This window comes from Watersipora subatra, chromosome 3 (assembly GCF_963576615.1).
Source record: "Watersipora subatra chromosome 3, tzWatSuba1.1, whole genome shotgun sequence".
NCBI classification, from domain to species: Eukaryota; Metazoa; Bryozoa; class Gymnolaemata; order Cheilostomatida; family Watersiporidae; genus Watersipora; species Watersipora subatra.
Window position 1 is genome coordinate 22,731,077 of NC_088710.1, and position 24,488 is coordinate 22,755,564.

At 33.1% G+C, this 24,488-nt stretch overlaps 1 protein-coding gene across 1 annotated transcript in view; it reads right to left on the reverse strand.

Annotated features, from left to right (window-relative positions):
• Positions 1–4,652: 4,652 nt before the first annotated feature.
• LOC137390435 (malignant fibrous histiocytoma-amplified sequence 1 homolog) overlaps positions 4,653–24,488 on the reverse strand; it is a 48,110-nt gene continuing 28,274 nt past the window's right edge. The window contains exons 6-8 of the mRNA XM_068076768.1: positions 5,322–7,321; positions 5,068–5,151; positions 4,653–4,834 (exon numbers count right to left, since the gene is read on the reverse strand). Of these exons, the coding sequence (XP_067932869.1) occupies positions 4,653–4,834; positions 5,068–5,151; positions 5,322–7,321 (2,266 nt within the window). The remainder of the gene's footprint in view (positions 4,835–5,067; positions 5,152–5,321; positions 7,322–24,488) is intronic.

The following is a 24,488-nucleotide window of genomic DNA, read 5'->3' on the forward strand; positions in this document are numbered from 1 at the left end:
ATAACTATTATCTTATCTAAGATTATTTTTTATGATTAATATAATAATCATAATGCATATTACACAAAATAATAATATAACTGTGAATAGAATAAATGATGTACCTAATATAATTTGCAGAAAATTCCAAATGATAACCAAGATTGATGATTGATTTAATTGATTCCATTTACTAGCTATAGTTGAAAAAATCTGAACAGCGCTAAAGATGAGTCTGAATTAGTGCTGCACGATAACACGATATAATTCGATATGACAATATATTTCAGTGGATGATTTTATATTTGGTCAATGTTCAAGTCGCTATGAATATCGAAGCCGATATTTTATCGAAATATCGGCTTATTTTATTTTGGAAAAATGGAGTTGTATATTCTTCTTATTGTAGCGAGGGGACAACTCCTGTTTTAAATTTGATATTACCGTAGGACACTTATATTTCGCTAGTATTTAGTTTGGTGAGTAGCATGCGAAGTAAAATTTCGCTGCAACTTAATTTCGCAGCTCTGATGAGTGCGAAAATATAGTGATGTGAAAATAAATGCAGTGGAACAAACATCATTAGATTCCTCAGGTCCAGTTCACTGGTACGAAATATTTTTCAATTTGGTACTACAGTACATGTACTTTTCAGACTATAAAACGCACCTCTATATAAGCTGCATCTGCTTTATTTTCCAATAAATGATAATAAAACAATACATAAGCCGCACCTTTGAATAGGCCACAGAACTAAGGACTATGCTTTTTAACGTGGCAGCAAATTTCCTGTATAAAACGGAACAGTGGAGAACGGCACCGTTTCGTATTATCCGACGATTTTTAACTTAGTGCCTAACGGGACAGTACTGTGAGGCATTGTTTCATATTTTCTTTCATCGCTAGAAGTCACTAATTGGAGATTCCCATTAGTGCGCCCTAGCAGTTAAAGCAAAAGCCACAGATTAGCCGCACCCTTATATAAGCCGCATGGCTCAAATCATCAGAAAAAAGTAGCGGCTAATAGTTCGAAAAGTACGGTAGTTTTTATTTGTAAACCACAGGTAGAAATGTGTAGGCGATATCAATAATGCGATTTGATCGCTTGCTGCCATTTGTTTCCTGGACTATCAATGACATCAAGGTCCCTGCCGCAGTGACCTATGTGGTACCGATATTAGAATTCAAGTATTTATAGCACGCGGTGGCCATGGCTCCAGGTTGTTATTGCTTTTGGTTGGTAATAAAATTCATCACCCCAATAATTATAATTCAATTTTATGACTTTCCCTACCAGACTGTCATCCTCATCAGTTACCAATTCAATGACTAAACTAATTTCATCATCTTCCTAATTTGTCTAGGCTTTTCCAAAAAAACTTATTATCTTAATTTGTTTTGCCATGCTGCTCAGTCGGTGTATTAGCTATAATGAGTTTAGCAAAAATTACCCAATGAGCCAACCACACACAAAACTTGCCTGCATTTCGAAAATGACGATTTTATAGTGAATATCAATGAACAAAGCCATTTAATTTCGCGTTTTCGCTCGTTCGTTATGATAGTTTAGTTTCGCTCATGAAATTTTCGCGAGAGTATGTTGCCGCGAAAATGCGAAAGTTAGATGAGGCGAATACATAAGTGTCCTAGAGTATTCAATATCCTCTCATATCGCTCATGTTAAAGCCCAACACTATATATTGAAAGAAGAGAACTCCAATGTTCGATATTTTTCGATATTCGATATATTTTGAGACCAAATAATCGAATGTACATGCAAAGATATCGTGCAGCACTAGTCTGAATAGGGAAGCTAAGTGGGAAAACAACAAAACTGAGCTGAACTAGCAAGATAGCGAAATATTGCGAAACAATAGATGCGAGTAATTATTTCATGCTAAAACTGATCTACACGTCAGAGGGACTGGTTCGGAATTCTCAGAGCAATGATTGTTAGGCCCAATTTAATTGTTCTATTATACTTCCAGGGATTAAACCAATTAAAACACTGTGATTGTTATAGGAGAGCGCATTAGTTAGGTTAATTGACCAATGGCACACAAGTTGATTTCATACATCATATATTGAAGCTAATATGAAGATTACCAAAACACTTATGTCTTTTGGTAGACCTGTTTTTGGCTGGCTATATCTCAGCATCTGGTTGGTCAATCTCTTTGATTCTTTTTTTAGAACATCAGTCAACACCTCAAGATAAAAAATAAAGCATAATAATATTATGCTTTATCTATTTTTTAAAGTTTTTTGGCAAGTTAAAGGAAAGTTAGCAGATTTATTGCATCCAATAGGTTAACACCACTCCACCGCATAAAAAGGGCAAAATATAGGCGACATTCGCTTTGCTTGAAAAAGGTCTAAATTTGTTTACCCAAAATTCTGACAAACCGTTTGAAAATACAACGCCAGCCTCTATTTGAACGCCACCTTTAATCTACTTTCAATAGAGAAGGAATGAAAAGTAGAGCGCCATGCCATTCAATTAAAAGTTTTATGGTATTTGTAGCACCTTTTCCAACAATTTAGTTTTTTTATATGATATAATAATGTACATAATAATCCCAAGACCAAACACAAGCAAAGCGATTGGTGGGGAGATTAATGATAACTGCACATGTGCACATAACTCCCAAAAATTATTCATTAACGACCGTCGCAGACCCTTGTACTGAAATCTCATCAACAAGTTTAACCATTTTCGTGGAGAGTCGTTTAAATATAATAATGATACAAAACACATATAAACCTTTTTAAATATGTTACCAAGTATTTGAAAGGTTACGAGAAAACCCTGAAACTAACCCATCTCATTGGATTATACATAAATAGACAGATTAATTTGGCCTTTAATTGAAATAAAAAAATTACATGCCTAATGTATTTGAAATTAAGACCGGCATATGAAACGCCGATAAAGCCGTGCGACAGAGAGTAGAAATATTAAGACGCAAGCATTTTACGAGAAAAACGTGGACATTTCACCAATCTATGGCATTGTTTATTTGCCGAAAGTTTGTGAAATTAGCGTAGACTGTTTAAGGCGTAGACCAATTTACAGGTACGAAAATGAGGTACAAAGTTTATCAGCCTACGTTTTGTCCAATTACCGAAGGTTTTTAAATTATCTAGAACATTATCCAGATTTCTTTACATCTTATCTACAAGCTAGGGCGGAACTGCAATGCCCCTTTATGACAAGAATGTTTCTTTATTTCACTCCAGTTTGCATAAAACTTCCAGACGCGTGAATGCTAATGCTTGCTTTCTGTTAAATATCGCTGTCAAAACCATTCTCCATTCACAACACAACCAACTTTCAAGTTGTATATTACATGGCAGCTTGCCGCTTTATTTTTAATATTTCGTTTCGGAGATATGGTAAACATATTTTTTTATTGTTGTTGTTAGTTAAATTACGCACAGTAGGTTAGGTCTACAGCTTGAATTAATGTTTATTTCATTGTTGTAAAACATAAGTTTGAGATAGTAGATTAAGTCTGATTTTTTTCCAAACTTTTGTTTTGCATAATTGACCTTTTGAATTTTCTTTCAAAACAACTTGACAACTACCCTGAACATACCACCTCCTAGAACACCTCGTCGTCGCATTGGCCGTCCATGTGTCTCCCAATTATTACGGAGGATGAGAAATAGAAGGTCCTCACAGCAACCATCAATATCAAATGCTAATTTTCAACAACACGCTACTCAAAATAATAACAACAACTCATCTGATTCCGTGATTTCTTTAGTAGATGTTGTAGGCGAAGCCTACAACATTTAAATCAACTCATTTCCTTCAGAAAATATTTAAGTGCTTCTACAGACTATGAAGTTATTATTCCAAAAAATAAGTCATTTAGCCAAATGTTCTATTTCATTTAAGCACAAACAAAAAATCAAGGTCAACCTAAAATGTCACAAAAAAGTTGCAAAAATGACTAGCTTAACAGAACTGGTATTGACTTTTTTAATTTCATCATCCTTGCTAGCAATTTACTTTATACTGCAAGCAAAACTTCAAAAAAATAAAAGCATTACCTTTAAGTATTGTTGGTCTGGTTTAATGGCCGTGCAAATAAAAAAAGACAACACAAATATATAATATAGAACTTTAAACATGTGAAAATGGTCAGATCATTGGAGAAAGTTTGTACTGAAATTTTCCATTGGCAAGTTTTATCACAATTCCTAAATTACCAAACTGCTCTTCTAAATAAAAAACTGGACATTATAATTTATGTAGAATTTGTTGACAGCTGATTGAAATGTTTTTTGTTTTCAAGTAACTGTTTTTTGCAGTTGCTATAGTTACTGTGCTTAACCTAGGTTATTCGATACTTGTTGCAAGTTATTGATGTTTTGTTTTTTTCAAGAAAACTAGACTATTTACAAACTAATTCAATTATTTGTATTTGATCAGAACTTAGTTTTTAATAATAATAGCAGATTTAGTTGGAAAACTCTACTTTCATATAACAAAGGTTTGAGTAAAATCCACTAAAAGGAAAATCGATTTTCTTTTCATTAGCTACACATATGATCCTTATTCAAACAAGAATATTTTGATGTAACTCTACTGGTCATGCTGGCATTCCTTATAAAAACTGGTGATTCATTTCTGTAATGGAAAATATCCTATGCTCAACTACCGGTCACGATATCAAAATTACCTCTTTTTTATCCTCAAAGAGGTCTTTTATTGTCTTTTTCCTGGTTGAGATCAATCGCGTTATGATCTTTTTGTGTGATTTTTTCTCATCACAATATCCTTCTTGTTCAACATCAGACAAATCACTGTCTGGGTCAATGGAGAGGCTTGAAACTTGATCCGTGTCTGAAAGATCACACAATGTTAGAGAAAATGAAGTTGCTAAGTTTATGTTTGGAGTTGCAAGTTAAATTAGAAGAATAGATAAATTTCAGTGGAAGTGAAAAAAAATATACACAAAAGAAAAAGACCGATGGCAAATATTTAAATAATTATTTTATTATTCACATGTGTATCCATATGGAATTACTAGGGAAAACAGTTTTTTTAATAAGTTATTCACACATTTGGTTGCTTACTTTCTGAAGAGCTGAATTGGTACGGTTCCAAATTGGACAAATAATTGTCAACTGCAGCGACTTCATTGCCAGTGAGTTGTATGCCTACAATACAAAGTTGGAAGATGATCATGAGCTCCGTTTGATTGAATTGCATGTTCCAATTTTGAAACAAACTTTGTAATAATTGCCAAGCAACGATAATACAAACCTGCAAAATAGGCGAGCTAACAAATTCTATGCAAAGTTATAAACAAAGTTAACATCTCACTTACATGGAAACTTCAAAGGTAAGGGGACATTTGGCGAGGAAGTGGAATATTTTTTGCAAATGACCGGTTCTACTCCAGAAAACGTCGAAACTTTTAATTTGGCTTCTCCATTTGCCTCATAGACTGAGTAAAGCCATTCAGGATTAACCTGGAATTCTGGTTGCCGATCTCCTCTAAACAGGCAGTGTGAACAATAGGTGCGAACAGCTACATGGCAAGCTTTCCATGATTGAGACAACTGGCGAATGATGGCATCTGTGACTCCAATCAAGCGCTGCCAGGATGTGCTAAGCTCTTTGGGGATGGTTGCAATGCTTACTGTTATGACTCTTTCGTTGAAATTGTGTTGAACAGTTGTTACACTATTTCCCTGCGCGATAGTAACTCCACTTTTAAAAGCAGAGCTTTGGCAAACAGGGTTGCAAAGAAGATTCAAAACTGCAACAGAAAGTTGGTGATGAACATACATCGGTATGGGTAAACCTTCAAGAAGGATGTCTAATCTTAACTGCATCCTATTTTTCATATTGGCCACATCTTCCATAAATTCAGAAGCTACAGCTGGAATCAAAAATTCTGCGTGTGTAGACTTCCCAATTGGACCATGCATCAGCAAAAAAGACTTCAAAAGCTCGATTGAGACATCAAACGGAAAAGCAGAATTGCTGAGAAGATTTTTCAGAAGAGCTTCAGCCAAAATGCCATCGTGTAGATATCGTTGCACCAGTGCTCCATATTCAAGCTGATGTATGACTCTGCCCTGGTGAGCAAAAAACTCAAACTTGGAGAGATGTTCATCCCACTGATTTTGTGATCTATGATGAAACAGCAGGTTTATCATAGTTGTGATTTCACTGAACTTGTGAAAAATGTAACCCGAAAGACCTTGGAGTTTTTCAAAGAAAAACACTCGACCCGCATTGTGCATGTACCGCAAAATAATTACTGGATCATCATCTGGAAACTTTTCCAGCACTTGTGATAGCTTCACATATGGCTGATGAGAAGCTTGTTGGATAAAAAGCGCCACAGAACTCCACAGCTTTGGAAGTTCTACAATGTGATCTTTGCATCTTCCATTGAGCTTCTTTTTCAGATGTTCTATGTTGGATGTGACTTCTGGATCGATTCCAAATTCGAAAATCTCATCATCATCAAACAATGGCAGTTGCCTGTTAGACAGATGCTCAATAACATTCAGCACTTTTGGAAACAGACTTGCAAGTTGATTTTCTTCTTTTAGCAGTTTCCGTCGTATCGACTCTGCTGTGGTGAGAAGCTCTTTTTGTGTTTGAGTGATCTGATCACTCGCTAGTTCATCTGTATGAGTGAGAACAAGAATCGGCGGGCCAAGCTTAGGGCAAGCAAGGTAAAGATGAGATAGCCAATCGAAACACACATTTTTGCATGCAATCTCACCTCCATTAGCTTGCGCCTTTGTGGCAAAATCTGCTAGATCAACAACTATCAGAGGTACACATCTCTCTTTGCTGAGAATTTGGTATGCGAGATGATACACTTGATTACCACCATAATCAAAAAGTTTGACTTCGGTGGCCTCAAGAGGTAAATCTTCTACTTGAAATACTCTGGTTGTCTCATCTTTTTCAGAGCCTTTATCACGATGTGTCAGAACACGTTTGCCAGCTTTTAGTGTTCTAAATAAGCTTGTTTTGCCAGACAGCGAGTTTCCAATAACAGCTACTGGCACTTCTACCAACTTTTCTGGCTTTTCAGCAGCAAGATCAACAAAAAACTTTCTGATAGCATGTATTCCTTGTTCACAAACACTGTATGGAGGCACCTTCAAGTTTTCACACCCTCCACAATTAAGACGAACAAGACTCTTCATCTCTAAGACTGCACTCTCTATTTTTTCGAGCTTAGTGTTTTTCCTCAGATCCAGTTTCACTAGCCTTTCTAGTTTGTAAATCCAGAATGGGAGAGACTGAATGTTGTTGAAAGACAAGCCCAAATCTCTCAGCATCCGAAGACTGTGGCATCTAAAATATAGTTTTGTTACTGATTTTTGAACTACAAACAAATTTTGGTAAAAGCTTTTGATACATCCAAAGGCAGTGTCACCAACATAAATAGCAGCATATCACCGCAGATTGAACTATGCAGTGCATTATTTTAAACTTTTGTGCATTATTATGATTAAATATAACACAAATATTGCAAACTTCTTCATTATATTAATGGCTGAAGGTGCTCAAGAATGTCATTAGTTGTGTTATAGCAACACCAGATTTATTCTTCAAATAAGCAGAAAGATTATCAAGTTGGGGTTATATCTCTTGTAATCATATATTAATTATGTGCTGTCAAAAATATTTTAACTTAAGTTGCACATTTTTTATACAAAAATTCACTCAGTAAAAGTTTGGTGAACCCATTTGATTGAGCACATATATATATATATATATATATATATATGATATATTAATATGATATATATATATTTATATATACATGTATATGTATATATACATATATACATATATATATACATTTATATATATATACATATATACACAAATATACATCAATATATATATATATATAATATATATATTATATATATATTATATATATAATATATATATTATATATATGTATATATAATATATATATATTATATATACATAATATATATATATATATATATTATATATATATCTACTATATAAACGGCAATCGTTGTCTGTCTATCTATCTGTCTATCTGTCTGTCCGCTTTATAGAGTACCATACTTTTCGGACTATTAGCCGCTACTTTTTTCTGATGGTTTGTGAGCCATGCGGCTTATATAAGGGCGCGGCTATTCCGTGGTTTTTTCTTTCTTTGCTTGGGCGCATTAACGGGAATATCCGGTTAGTACACGCCTCTATTATAATACGTAACCTACTATTCATCATAGGGGTGGACGATAAATACTATGCTAATAATAATGTGTTTTTTGGAGTTGTCTTCTCGATATATCGAGTTACCGATAACTCCCGAATATGAGTAGTATAAATAGATTATAGAGCGGTCTTTTCTTTTTCGATTCGGTCGTACGAAGCAAACTTAATTAATATGAGTAAGTAGTTAAAATCAAATTAGTAGTAAATATTAGTAGTGAATTAAATAAAATTTATTACTCATTAAATAAATTAATGAGTAGTAAATTACATATAATTAATATTTACTGCTAACGTGGACCAGGAAGGTCACGTGAACATTTGTTTCTTGCGACCACTGGAAAAACGCTGTTCTCTATGTAGTAGATAGCTGAAATTGAACAAGATGGAGTCTATATATTCTGAACAATAGAATGTTGCGGAGGTTGACTCACAACATTCATAGGAAGAGAAACCTTCAATAACATTGATTTATGGGCTGCAATCACGTCAACATGAACTAAGCTAAAGTTAGAAAGCGGAGGTAGTCTAAGAATATTGATATTCTACCAAACGACATTATCAGTCTAATTCAACATCTTTTCTACCTTTGCGTTTCAGGCTAGAACTGTCAGGTTTAAGGAAAGATCCAATAAGATTGTTACACGCTGGCAGAGCATCTTTAACTAACCTGAGGTGGGAGATTTGGAAAACAAAAAGGTATTCTTTTGGACTCCGGATTTCCAACGTGGTGGATGCACGGGGATCGAGATCAACTCAAGAACGCTATTTGAATTATAGGAAACTTGAACTCAAGGTTCTTTGAATTAATTCATTGATTGCATTTATCAGTAACGTGATTGATCGAGATAGCTACGCTAGGTTTGATATAGTGTTGTTATAGCATTGCCTTAGTTATAAAAGCAGTAAAAGGAGCTATAACAATATCGTAGATTTTGCCAACCTGTTAACAATACACTGCTATTCAAAAAATTCATTGTATCTATACTCAGTGCATTGATAAAGCTATGTGAGGCTACGAAGCGATCCCCTACAATGTTGCTTATTCTTACAAAACCAATACTTCCACCACCATCAGAGTCAGTGCTGCTATTTTTTTGCTATTGCTATTTGCTATTTCTGCGTAATCACAAACATCTGAATTGGCTATAATGTCATCAACGTGAGTACATATTTTTTAAACTGTAATTAAACTGTTTGATTTTAAGTTGGAAATTCTCAACCAAAATATTAACATTAAATTTTAGGCTAATTTTATAGAGAAATTTTCGGATAACACTGTCACTACTATAAAAGCCCTAAAGATCGTTGGTTATGTTATCAACGAATAATAAAATTCAGTTACTAGCAATTGCTGGGAAAGTCGCAAATATGTGTCTACGGCGGTCGACCATAGAAAACGCATAAATTAGTCTACTTCAGTGAAAGGGTTAAAAACGTTGGTTTTGCCGCTGTTTGTGATAGTAAACATGTACATTTCCTTCCGCAACTAAGTTACTTTTACTTATTTGCCAGCTACGAGTACTACAGAACTACAGCTACTACAGAACTTGCATGGATACTGCTATTGCGTTTTACCTACTAAATTTCTACAGCGAAAACGTTAGTACGTCTTATTCAATGTTGTATTGTCTATGAATTGCCACACATCCACTACTTAAAGACGTTGGATTTGCCACTGTTCATGATAGTAAGCATGTTCATTACCTTCTGCAGCTGAGATACTTTTACTTTTTCTCCAGCTATGAGTACCACAGAACTACAAAACTTGCATGGGTGCTGCTACTGCGTTTTACCTTCTAAATTTCTACAGCGAAAAGATTAGTACGTCTTATTCAATGTTGTATTGTCTATGAATTGCCACACATCCACTACTTAAAAAGGTGCAGCGGCGACAAGAACATAATGCAATAGCTACAACAGCTGATCGGCGAGCTGAATTTTCAGAACAGATGAAACGGCGACAATAGCGAGATGCACTAACTACAGCAGCTGTTACCAGGTGCCGTGTATGGGAAGAAAACTTCCCACTTGACTACAGTTCTGCTACAGTTCTGCTTCAGTTGTTTATGAACATGTTCGTAGTTATTATTACAATATTGTTTGGCATATAACCTGACATTGTTCTATGTAACCAAACAGAACTGCAGATTAGCCTGAAAGCCACCACTCTGTTAACACTTTCGCTACACACTTTATTTCTAGATCTGCCCAAATTCAATTTTTCTATTCGAACATATGTTGACATAGCTTCTTTAATCTTGAGATAACATGAGAAAGAATGAACATATCTATTATATGTCTATATGAATATTGAATTTAAAAAAATGTGATTCAGAAATAAGATACTTTATTAAGAAATGGAAAGCACATTAAACTATCTTTATTTAAAATGGTAAAAACTGTTACAAATTTTACCCATATTATTTTGCCAGCGATTTTGATCGTCGTATTTTACTGTCGCCATAATATTCGGTCACGATTACAGTTTTTCATATAAAATACATGCACTGAAAAGACAGAATCACTTGATATAGAGTGACTGAAAACCCAATAGCAAAGAATGTTAGAAGCATCGACAGCTTAAATGATTGGGATATTGCTTTTTGTCGGTACTTTTTCAGTGATAAACTTTCTGTTTGATAATCAAGAAGCTGTTAGTGAGTGGCTTGCTGATTAATCTATGTTGTTTGCCACAAGCTTGTTTTCATGGAGACCAAATCTTATTGGTCTATTTGAAGCGAAATTTGAATAATCATGGATAAACTAACACTTTGTCTAAAAGATTATGTATGGTTTTCCAGCAACAAAAAGATGGCAACCAGAGCCAATACATCGGCTTGCGGTAGTGAAAGAGTTAACTATGGTTAAAGCGGAAAATTCAATAGACATGGAGTAAAAACAGAACTCTGTGTTTATAATGCAAACTTATACACCTATTTATGAGTTATTCACATAACACAAACTGATAATAATAAGGAGTCACTTATTAAATGTTGGAAGTTGTTATGAAAGCCCTAATTGTATTGTTGTAAAAATTTTCGCTAAAAGTGAGTTCAATGTTGATCATGTGTCAAAGTAAGTGATTTACTTTGCAAAAAAATTTCAAAATTTTAAGTAAATTCTGTAGTTTTTGTGATGTTTTGATAGATGGGAAATAAATAAAGTATAATCTATTGATAAAGAAGAGGTAGTAGTACAATGAGCAATTGGCAGCAGCTGTGACCTGACACCCTTATGAATATGTTATAATTACAAGGCTATAATAACAACTACAAGAAACTACTGCTTAACAAATTGTTTTGAGAATTTAAAGATGTTTTCTGTTTTCAATTTTCTATTTACCTATTGATCACACCGAGTTAAAATTTGCAGATGAAAAACAATTTCAAGACTATGCATATGCATTAAACTAAACAGATGCTATATTGTACCTTTTTTACAATAAATACTTTTTGATACAATTAATAATTTTTTTTATGTTTTTTTAAATATCATTATTTTTGAGATTCTAACATCACATTTAGAGTTGTAACAGTTGTTACTGAGCTATCAAAATCTATTTACATTGATTTTTATCAGAAATATTTTGAACACCATACGAAAATATTAATTCATAGTTTCACTCAAAAACACTAACAGTTATGAAATAATTTTGTAGGGTATAAATTCAACACAAACTATTACTTTAAGAATCACTATTAATAGTACTTGGATATTTCTTACGGAAACTTTAAATGAGTAACATTAGACAAGGAATTCCTACTTGACATGCTAAATTTTATATCTCTAACTACCACTTGTAGTCATGGAAACCAAGTTGTAGATGTTTATTCGTACAAAAATTAGCATTTAACAAGAATATAAATCATAGCTTTCTGGCAAAATGAAGTACGGTAGCAAAATTTGTCAACGTTTTCATCAATTTGCTGATAAAATTTACTGAATATTAACTAAAACATCATTATATTGATTTGAGACTAGTAACATAGGTTTACGAAATGTAAGAAATAAAGCTCGAGTTGGTAATATTTATATATGGTATAATTTACTCTCACTTCAACTGATTAAACTTCTGGCTAATATATAATAGCTTGCGTATTATTCATCAGTCTTTGGCCTTTTCTATTTCTGGTGTTTTACATGTATTTAAATCTGTTTAAATATACTATCAAGTTTTAACCTTTTGAACCCTAACAGCAGGATTTCCGGCATCGCCTAGGGTGTGTCAAAATCCCTAACGGCCGGAATTCAGGCATTCACATGGCTTTGTTTACAAAAGCCGTTTCTAAGTCAAAGCGTAAACCAATCAAATTAATTTTTGCACAGGATGTTAGACCAAAAATTTCCTTTCCATTTGTAACAGTTTTAAAAGATCTTTATCTACTTCTTTCATTATAATAACAAATCTTTATTAGGACGATAACGCAAAAAAATCGAGATAGCTCGTTCGTTGTTAGGTAATAAATGATTGTGATGCAAATAAATAGTTTTATGATATTAACTATAATTTTCCAGTATATTTTGAATCAAGAAATGTTGGTTAACCTGTGTTTGATGAATATGATACTACTGTAAATGTTTTTTTTTGAGTTTTTAAAATCATACAAATTTTTATAGTTTTAGCCCGAATAATGGTGAAATACTTTTTAACTCTGTTTGATGAAATACGCTGGGGTTGCCTGACTTTTTACTAGTGTTTTACCTAAAATCATTTTATTATGAGCATATTTAGATATATTTAATAACAGTTAAAAAACTTTGGATGTTTGATTAAATTGCTCAGGATTACTGACACACATTGACAAAAATGGCCAGGGTTCAAAGGGTTACACTGTGAAGCTTTTTGAAAACCATTAGGCGCTATGTTAAAAATGTTTGTTTTTCAAGTGAAATCGTTTTACACGTTTTGCCAAGTATTACAAAAATGAATGATTAGAAAAATAGGTGGGAATTTAACTATACGTAAATATTAAGATAATAAGATATGTACACACTTGCTTAACTTGTCTCAATGTTTTTGTGCTATCTATTTGTACTTTTATGAACCCTTTTCAATTGAAAAAAATGCTAAAAAAATTGTATCAATTTACGTTATGCCAAGCTTCAATCAGAAATTTTATCAGAGCAATTTTTTTTTCTAATATAGTTTATCTGTATAAAAATTTGAGTAAATGCTGCTAACACAAAGTTTGGTATGCCAAAAAAATTTACTTATTCTGGTATGAACCAATAAAACCTCCAATTCTATTAGGTTTCACAACAGAAAACTAGATGATATTCTACATCATATACATGTAAATTATACAGTTCTGCTCTGATAAATGACTTAGTTTTATTTTTTCATTATATGATGTGTTATTAAATATTGTAGATATAATATAATCATAGAGGGCAATAAATTATAGCTGAGAATATACTGGTACTTTATCTCACTTTAGCATATTTAAAGGTGTTTTGACTGTTATATATTGGGAGATGTTGAAACATCATGTGACTGTGTTTATTAATTTGTTAATTGATGAATGAATATTAACTGGAAGACAACCTACTGACATAAACTAAAACATTAATTATTTCACTACCGCTAACCAATGTCTCAGCTCGGGTTATCTCCTCTTTGTGGCTGGAAGCCGATACATCGACTTCTAAACAGTGCGTTAGTTTATTTATAAATACTCCGCTTTCGCATCAGATGAACCAATAAGATCTAGTTTTTATAAAAATAAACTGGTTTCTAACGATATTGAATAAATGAATCAGCAGACCTATCACTAGTAGCTCACTGATTATCAGACATAAAGTTCACAAGCTGTGTCGAAAAAATATGTTCCAGCTGTGTTGGCTACGAGTTAAAAACTGGGCTCAACTAGAAGGAAGGACCAGTGACTGGAAAAATTTGGTGCTCAGTCACTTTAAAAGGAATTGACTACCTGGAAAGCATGGCTTCCCAGTCTCTTAGGCAAAATATTGACGTATGTCAGAACAGTCATCATGAGTAAGAACATACAATGTTTTTCTGTGCAACCCCAAGCCTCGAAAGATCCAAATCAAAATACCATCAGTCGAAAGCTTTAAATGGGAATAAAAAACATGGATGTTTAAACAATACAAGAAAACAGTTAGAATAGGGCAAATCTGATCATTAGGTACTTCATCAGAGAATATGTGGGAAAGGTGGTGGTAGGCTTGAACCACCAGATAGACTGGTATGGTATATGCAGTTATATTACAAGTAACAAAAGAGGCCACCACTACATTCTATCATGTTTTGCAACTAATGTTTACCTTGCACATAGAAACATTTCTACAGATCAAAAAACACAACATCAACAAAAGGTGGAGAACACTCATACAAAGCTAACTATATGGTATCCAGTTGAGAAACTACAACAAAACCCAAAAGACCAGCTGGCAGTTGTTGAACCTGAAGTTTAAAGAGCCTTCAACAAAGACTTGAGATGTATTTCAGCTAGTCAAGTAATTAAAAAAGGAACAGCAACAATAATAACGGTTGGGTAAGATTTATACATGTGAATCAACACTGAAGTGCAGCCAAGGAGATAGCTTCTGACTAGAACTCGGGTATGGCAGAGAAAGAAACGGTAACATGAGGTGTCCCAATTGAAATATGGAGCAGGTGCTCCCACCCAAACTACTACACTTCCCAAGTATCAATTGAGGAAAATTGTATAAGCCAGCTTGATCACTAGCAGACCAGCTGGACTAAAACCTGAGAAATGGCAAGTCTAGCGCAGAAGTACAAAAAGTTGTACCTGGCTCACTTATCCAAAATCATAGAAATAGCCAATAATCACACCTACATAAAGGTTTACTGCGTCTTCACTTATAGAAACAAAGAAAATAAAGCAATAAAAGGAGGTCATATATGCTATATTATTAACAACTTTACTTATGCTGTCACTAGGGTTAGAAACGAAAATATTGTTAATATCAAAAAACTGCTGGCGTTTTTGTGTGACAACTGAAGTTCTAGTGTCATTTATGTGTGCATCTTATAGGTAGATAAAGATTTGACCTTTTCACAAAATATTTTCAATCCAAAATAATGTTTACTGCTGAATTTAACCGTCTTCCTGCAAAACTCCAAAAAAGGGTTAATTAAAGTAATTCAGGTATTTTTGTCTAGCAACAAAAAATGCTGCTTCTAGGCTCCACTTCCCACAATGAATCAGATGATATGACTAAAGGTTTGATATCTCAAACACTAAACCGGGTGCTGTATTGGCAATGTTAATAGATTAGCTTGGTGGCTCTAGCAAAATATCATAATGTGAACTCACACAACCTACACTGTAATCAGGGTACTGTTTGAGTGAAACTAGGTTTGAATATCTGTAGCATAGACCTACTAACTATAGTATAGTTCATAGGTCTCTGACCTGTAGTAAGATAAGAAAATTGGTACTGGAATATTCATATACATGTCTTGAAACCAACTAAAACTCAGTGAAGATGGTAAGCCTATGACATAACAAGCTGAGAAAGTAGCTAAGTAGGTCTTCACTTTTTTGTTCCTGAAGAATAGTATGAAACAATTACCCTAGGACACTTATATTTTGCTAGTATTTAGTTTCGTGAGTAGTATACAGAGTTAAAATTTGCAGCAACTTAATTTCGCAGCTCTGATGAGTGCGAAAATATAGTGATGTGAAAATAAATGCAGTGGAACAAACATAATTAGGTTCCTCAGGTTCAGTTCACCGATAAAAATTTTTTCAATTTGCGACTAGTTTGTAATTGTGAATTGCAGGTCGATTGGTGTGGGCAAGGTCGATAATGCAATTTGATCGCTTGCTGCCATTTTTTTCTTGGACTATCATTACAGGCTTGTATTCCCTAGGGCGCTGGCCAGTTGAGCAGCCTCAACTTTTTGGGAATTTTTCACGGGCAAGTCCAACTCGGATAACTCGCCCTTGGATAAATTGTAAAATTTCATTTCAAACACAAGGTTAACTCGAACGAACTTGTTTGGTCAGTTCAAACGCAATGATAAATTGCTTCAAATAACTCGACCTCGACATCGTTTATTTGAAAAGTTATTTGCCCAACGGATATAAACACGGTTTTTATTGCTGTAGAGTATCACTTCATTCCAAGCCATAGAGACAAACATCAACTTTTAGTAGTTCTTAGGCGTCATTATTATCATCATCAGCCGCAAAATATTCTTGTTAACGAATTTTATAAAAGTTTGCCAAAGATCAAGTTTTACCAAACACCTGCTTGACCATGTCCCATCGAAAGCGTAAAAACCTCCGAATGAACTTAAAATAAAATCCAGAAAATTGATCTTTGTTAAAACGCTAAAAACAAAAATATGTCTATTCTCTGAGCGTTTTAACTGCGGTCAAGTTTCGCCTATTTTAATTTAAAAACGTCTCGTCAGTCACATCACCAAAAACAAAACAAATCTCAAAAAATAGAAAAATGTTGATACCTTCAGAAATTTTTTTTAAAACTTCCCACGAGAGGCCCGGCTGGAGGCCCTTCATGAGAGAAACCTGTTGGGGGCTTACACCTACCCCTCCACTCCCTAGGTGTTCAAAACTATTCGCCTAACATTAGCAGCTCCAACTTGCAACTAGTGAATACAGGCCTGACTATCAAGGAATAAAGCTATTTAATTTCGCGTCTTTGCTCGTTCGTTATGATAGTTTCGTCTCGCACATTAAATTTTAGCGAGAGGATGACTCCGCGAAAACGCAAAAGTTAGATGAGGCGAATACATAAATGTCCTAGGGTATTTATGATTTATGAGTCAATATTTTATGATTTGCAAAGTATTGACATTTTTAAATGTTAAAATAATTGAAGTGAGCGTGCATATTAATTATTTAAGCAACCTTTTCCGATTTGAAGAACTGTTGGTCCTACTGCCAAAAACCACCCTAATTCCTTTCTTTGTATTTGTATATTACAAGTATGATATATTAAATACATCATTTAAGAATCTAAGTCTCCAGAAACTTTATTATTGGTGCAAAGAACACATATATTTATACACTACTATATGGGAATCTTCAATTGATTACACAAATTGTAAGCTCATCAGGCGAGGGATGAGTTAAAATTCATCAATGGCCTATTAAAGCCTTCAAAAAGTGTTGAGGTCCAGTAGCTACTGATACAAATAATCAATTTGAACACAAGATGTTAGAATCATCACAATGAATTGCGTTTTATGAAATACACAGTATTATTTTTTATTTTTGCCGGTCCCTGCACATTTCTTCATAAAAAATTTTAATATACATTCAAAAATTACAACACATAAGCTAAAAGACCCATTGAAAGTATTTAAGAAAATACATGTAGATGTAGAGGTAAATAAGTATCTCTCTGTGTAGAGGCATAAGAAAGGCATCTTATAATATACTCTAGCATAAACTACACCACATATGAACTACTAGAGCTTTTACATCATTTGTTAGTCTTTCATACAATATTTTTCTAACAGTTTTTTACAATATTGTTTTCATTTTAAATACTGTGATACTTCTTAATGCTTAAAAAAGTAAGCTTTAAAATAATATTTTATGTAAAATAACATGTATCTACCAGTTTAATATGATTTATTGGTCAAACTTAAATGATGAGACAATAGTATTCGGTGATCTAACGGTATACAAGTAGAGTCATTATTAAATATGGTTGCTGAAATTTTAGTTAAGAACTGAGCTTCAACATTTCTATGGTTTGACCTAACAAAAAAACAGTAGTTTTAAGTGAACTACAATTGAAATCATACTCTATGCCGACCGATGTCCGAACTCCATTCAACATTTATATTAAAAGTGATCTATATTTTACTGTGGTTTCTTGGCTAAGTTTAGGTTGTGGTAAAAGTCAACATTAGTGAAACTGTATGGTGCAATTACTTCATGAGATGATAAGATAACATAAGATTATACAGGGCACCCCAACATACTATGCATTGATTTCAATGTTTACAGAGGCTACTGCACATCATTAGTTTTGAGTGAAATAAAAAGATTGATTTATATATCATTTCACAGATAATATTTACAGAGTAAAGTAGCACAAATAGTTTCTTGAACCGAGAAATGAATGAAAAAAATTTGAAAAGTTGAAGAAGTAAGTTTAAATTCCATCCAGCCATTTTTTGAAAATCATTGGATACATACATGTAACACAAGCACAGTGTGATATAATTTACCTTCAAGCTAAAAGTGTTCTAGCTTACAGAGAGCTGTTTTTGAGAATGATGTTTTTGTTTTTTCAGGTCAGCCAAAAGTAAATATATTCTATGTATGAAGATATATGTATTATATATTAGTATATGTAAATACAATACAGACAATTATTGTTTAGCTCCTCTAGGAAAAATTTTAAGATAATTATCTATTTATGTTTTGTTGGTCCACTGTACAGTATCTTTAGTATGTATAAAGAAATCAGCCATGTGATATGTTTGGAAGGAGATTAAATATTGATCTCTGAAATTTAGAAAAAGGTTGGACCCCTGCTGTAGGAAAGTAAACATATTTTGATCTCAGAAAGTTTTATGGTGAGCATTAACATATTTAATATTATTAACTAACAAGAATTAAATGTTCGTAAGAAAATTTAGCGCTTTTATGTGGCTGTCAGTTACAATTTGATAAGTTTAGAGAAGTCTGTCTTTAATCACTAACAGCGATTTTGATGAAAACTCAGTGCAGATTAAAATTGGTCCAGACTACTCAAGGTTTAAGTAATCTGAATAATACAATAACTATGCTAATACTTTAGATTAATAACAGTAATAATATAAAATGTTAGATTAAGAAAGGTGCTCATGAGAAAATAATAAAACTTCATAAAAGACGTTGATAATTACTACACTTTAATTCTATTTTAACAGTTTTAGAGTAAAGTAACCCACTTATAATATCCAATATTTAATCACCAGCAACTTTATCATAGCTGCTCATCAATAAGTAGTAAAAGTTGTTCATAGAAGGCGTTCATACAAACTATGTGTATATTTACCTCTCTGGGAGTTGGCTTATCTCGCAACATGACAGGTCCAGCTCTTCTAGTGAACTCAATGCAGTGATAGACTCAGGGAGCACTTCAATAAGATTTCTAGAGAGATTCAACTTTCTCAGCGAGTTCAGAGAGGCCAAGCTGCAAATGAATTAAATTAAACAGATTTTTCTCTCATGAAATGTTCATATCTTTAGCCTTAATTTTATTAAATTTGCTAAAAGATAAAAATAACTGCATCAATAAAACTATTGATTAACTTTACAAATAACATAAGACGAAAGCATACACTAAATTGTCTTGGTTCTTCTAATGGTCTGAACAAAACATAATTTTTTTCTTAAACCATAACTGTCACGTAAAACCTTTATCACATTTTCTAGGTAAATCAAGCACGCTGATTCCGATATTGTACTCAAAATAAATATTGGTCCACTAACTTTCAGAGTAATGAAGGCCGGTGCACAACGCTTTAATATCGGTATTCATATAATTATGTGTATATTTACCTATCTGGGAGTTGGCTTATCTTGCAATATGACAAGTTCAGGTCTTCTAGTGAACTCAATGCAGTGATAGACTCAGGTAGCACTTCAATAGGATTACTAGAGAGATTCAAATTTCTCAGCGATGTCAGAGAGGCCAAGCTGCAAATAAATTATATTAAACAGATTTTTCTATTGTGATATGTTTATATTCTTAACCTAGGTTTTATTAATTTTGCTGAAAGATACAAATTTGCTTTAAACACAGCAGTAAAATTTCATTCTAAAGTTTTTAAAGCATTTTTTAAAGCATTCTTTCTTTCTAAAGCTTTTAGCAAGACGACAGACACAGCTCTCATTAGATTAAAGCTAAAGATTACCCATGCTAAAATATTTTGCACAATTAATACTCCCCAAAGAACTCCTCACAGTCAAGTGTTTCCTTATTCTGAGACAATAAAATAACTGCATCAATAACACTATTGATTAACTTTACAAATAACATAAGACGAAAGCATACACTAAATTGTCTTGGTTCTTCTAATGGTCTGAACAAAACATAATTTTTTTCTTAAACCATAACTGTCACGTAAAACCTTTATCACATTTTTTAGGTAAATCAAGCACGCTGATTCCGATATTGTACTCAAAATAAATATTGGTCCACTAACTTTCAGAGTAATAAAGGCCGGTGTACAACGCTTTAATCTCGGTATTCATATAACTATGTGTATATTTACCTATCTGGGAGTTGGCTTATCTTGCAATTTGATAGTTTCAGCTTTTCTAGTGAACTCAATGCAGTGATAGACTCAGGGAGCACTTCAATAAAATTACTAGAGATATTCAACTCTCTCAGCGATGTCAGAGAGGCCAAGCTGCAAATAAATTATATTAAACAGATTTTTTGTGTGTGATATGTTTATATCTTTAACCTAGGTTTTATTAATTTTGCCAAAAGATACAAATTTGCTCTAAACACAGCAGTGAGACACAGCTATACAGTAAAAACTTTCTTCAACCTATCAATTCATTATCATCAACTTGTATTTAAAAGATCATATAAATGAGCTACGAATGTCTACCAATTGCTAAACTCTCAAAGGTTGCGGACATTTTACTTTTCAAAACTGTGTTTGGGCACTAAAGAAAGATGAACTATATTACCATGAGAACCATGAAACAGAGTGGTGTCTGAGAATTATATTAATACTAGTAGACTGGCAGCCCCTTGTACCGTTAGAGATTGTCATGTGTAATAACAATTTCTACAATTATTCTTAGATTTGGAGATGTGGTTGAGTGGTGCAGATGGAATCATGCTCAGCTGGAATTCAAATATTCAGATTTGATTCCTGTGTGGGGCAAAACTTCTTTCTAAAGCTTTTAGCGAGGCAACGGCTTAGGCTCTCATTATATTAAATCTAAAGATTACCCATGCTAAAAGATTTTGCACAACAATTATTCACCAAAGAACTGCTCACAATCAGGTGCTTTCTTATTCTGAGAAAATAAAAAAATAGCTGAATCTAACAACAATATTGATCAGCTTTACAAACAAAATTAGACTAAACAATGCAAGAAATTGTTTTGGTTCCTCTAATAGTCTGAACAAAACATAATTTTTTTCTTAAACCATAACTGTCACGTAAAACCTTTATCACATTTTCTAGGTAAATCAAACACTCTGATTACAATTTTGCACTTAAAATAAAGATTGGTTCACTAACTTTCAGAGTAATGAAGGCTTTTTTACAGCACTATAATATTGGTCTAGAAAACAACACGATCAGCTTAACAAGCTCCGCCCATAAACATTTGATGTAGCCTAGCTTTTTAGGAACAGAAGTTAGGGATGTCTATTCTGATTTAGAATGATAGAGATAGGTGTTTTAAAACCTATTATTGTCTAAATTCAGCCTTCAAAATAATTTCAATCTTTTTAAAGGTAGATAGGCTATTTAATATTACATATTTAATAATGAGCTCAGAAAAGAGAGATGAAAACACTAGCTTGTGATTAAACCACACTTTTTTGAGCTCATTTTACTGATGGCCAACTTTTACTCTATTTGTTTTGTGCAATTTACAATGTTTAACAAAATATAAATTATTTCTTGCAACAGATAAATACTCAGAATAATATTTTAAAAACAAAAAAAGCCCGTGCATTCACATATTATAACTGACTACAAAGTCTTTTTTCAACTGCATACTTTGCAAAAATCGGATAGATAACGTCATTGCGAAAATGAGTGTGAAACATACTCGCCACTGAGAACACTGATTCTCAATCAATGATCCAATCACGCAAAACATAGCGATTGACTTGATTCGTTATTATCTGTGATGGAGACCGCATATCCACCGCAATTGTGACAACCCTGAAACAAGTGCACATATAGAACACGTTCTATGATCATCATTGCTAATACGTTTCGCTAAAAAATTTCAACTATAATTACTGCTATCGTTCTTTTTATTACGTTCACAATATGAAGGTTAAAAGACTCACTGCTAACACAACTACTCCTCTCTTGTCTACCGGTACGCTGGAAGAAAAAACTGAAAAGTTATTACTTCATGTGTTGTTTCCTACATAATGCTGCCTGATCCAAATGGGAGTTATGCAGGCTTCAAAAATGTAGAATCAGAAGATGGTGATCAGAATGACGCAGATGAAGTGGAGCTTTTTATTATAGATGAAAGAAATTAGTGTAAGTTCAGTTGTGAGTTGAGAAAAATATAATTTTTAGAAATATTTTAACTGAATCTGACAGCATCTTTACTTAGCTAATGTTCATGTATTGTACAGCGAATAAGTGATTTTAATAAAATAATACAATCATAATGTATGGTTTGATGAATAATTATATTTCAATCATTTTAATTGTATCATGACATAAAACACCACATTTAACAGCTTATGTTACATAAATCTAAATCATGTTATACAAAGAACAGCATAATATTTATAATTTGAATAGCTTGTTATATTAATTTTATAAAAACGATACCTCATATAAAACTAAGGATTGGGTATAACTCTCATGTGAATTTTGACCAGTGCATTTCTATTGCTGTTCTACCATCTGGTTTTGTAAGATATTTTGAAAGTTGAGCTGCTCTGTCCTGCAATTCATATATATATATTTATTCACAATATAACTATTATCTACATGTAGAGCAATTAAATGTATAACAAACTGGTTGAAATTTTTTGTGTGTTACACCATCATCATACTTATTTCAGAATGTCACACAGTACAGTATTTGAGTAACTTAAGACTGCATGGTGCCTGTATGTTCACGCATTATTCTGCAGACTATGTGACAGTGATTAATTGAACCACAATCTTGACGCAAAAATGTGCTTTTAGTACATTGCAGTTTAGCTATGAATTACTGCAGGTAATTTTGGAGTTGATCCTATTGATTTCTCACAGAAAATCTTTAAAAGCTCTCTTTGAAATTCAAACGTCTTCCCAGCATATACATTTCTTGTGCAAAAGCCTTTAGCTTCTTTAGAGTAATATACTGTAATCTTCAGTTTCCCATTGCTATCTTTAATAAATAATTTATAATAATTAAAATTTGATGCCAGTTATCAATTGTGTTAATATAATTTCTTCATAAATTTATCTTGATGTTGTTCAAACTGTAAAAGTTGTATCCCTGCTGAAAAATAGTATAATCCATATATAATTTTATTGTAAATACAGCTTGACAGTTAGAACTTCTCTTCCCACATTTGTGTCATGATCTGTCACTGCTAGTTAGATTCTCGTAAAATATCCTTGAGGATCAAAGTCTATTCGCTTTGGTGCATAACTTTATATGAGGCTGTGGAGGTTTTCTAAAGCACCAGTATGTTGACCATGGTTTAACAGATGCATGTGTTTATCAGTCTGGCTTGCCCAACTTTAGACTTTGTGCCCTGCACATACTGGAATTAACCATTTCACCTTTCTTTCCATTTCTCTGTAAACATATCAAATTATTCGTTGTTATTTTTCAATATATTCTAAATCTGCAAAGTTTCTGTTTATTCAAATGTCAACCACCAGCAAAATATGTACCATTTGTACAATCTCTGTTTAGTATTATGCAATAAATGACTACATATTCTTATATCACAAACCAAAAGCATATTACATGTAAGTGATATATAAAATATTATATTACACATTTGCCTGTGCTTTGTTATTTCTGAATATACTATTAGATTCAACATACAGCTCCCATGCCAACATTGGGTGCAAATAAATATTTTTTCATCCTTCACGGATCAATTGGTTCATGAGAGCAGTGGTAGAACTTTTCGTGTCCTGGAAAGCTCTTATGAATATTAGCGACATGGTATCTTATGCTAAGTACCATCTCAACCAATAGCTCAGCATCACCTTTACATTGAATCGCAGAATACCACACATGGTTCTTTATTTTCTTTATCCAAGGGAGCAACTCTTTTTGATCTTTGCGCACACATGCTCTAGTCAGATTTTTGGCCCGATTTTTGGTCCAATGCCATACATCCTATCAAAGAATTACAAATAAATACCACTAAAGTTAATATTTTTGAATTGCTTCTAAACCATTACCTACAGTGTCACCACGACTACCACAAACAATAACACCATAACCACTATCTACAACCATCACCAACACACACCAACACTACACATAGTTAAATAGCTATAAATGATTATAAGTACAGGCTAATCACTTCAAACAATCTTTAAAGCCCACATTAGTAATGGTAGCAT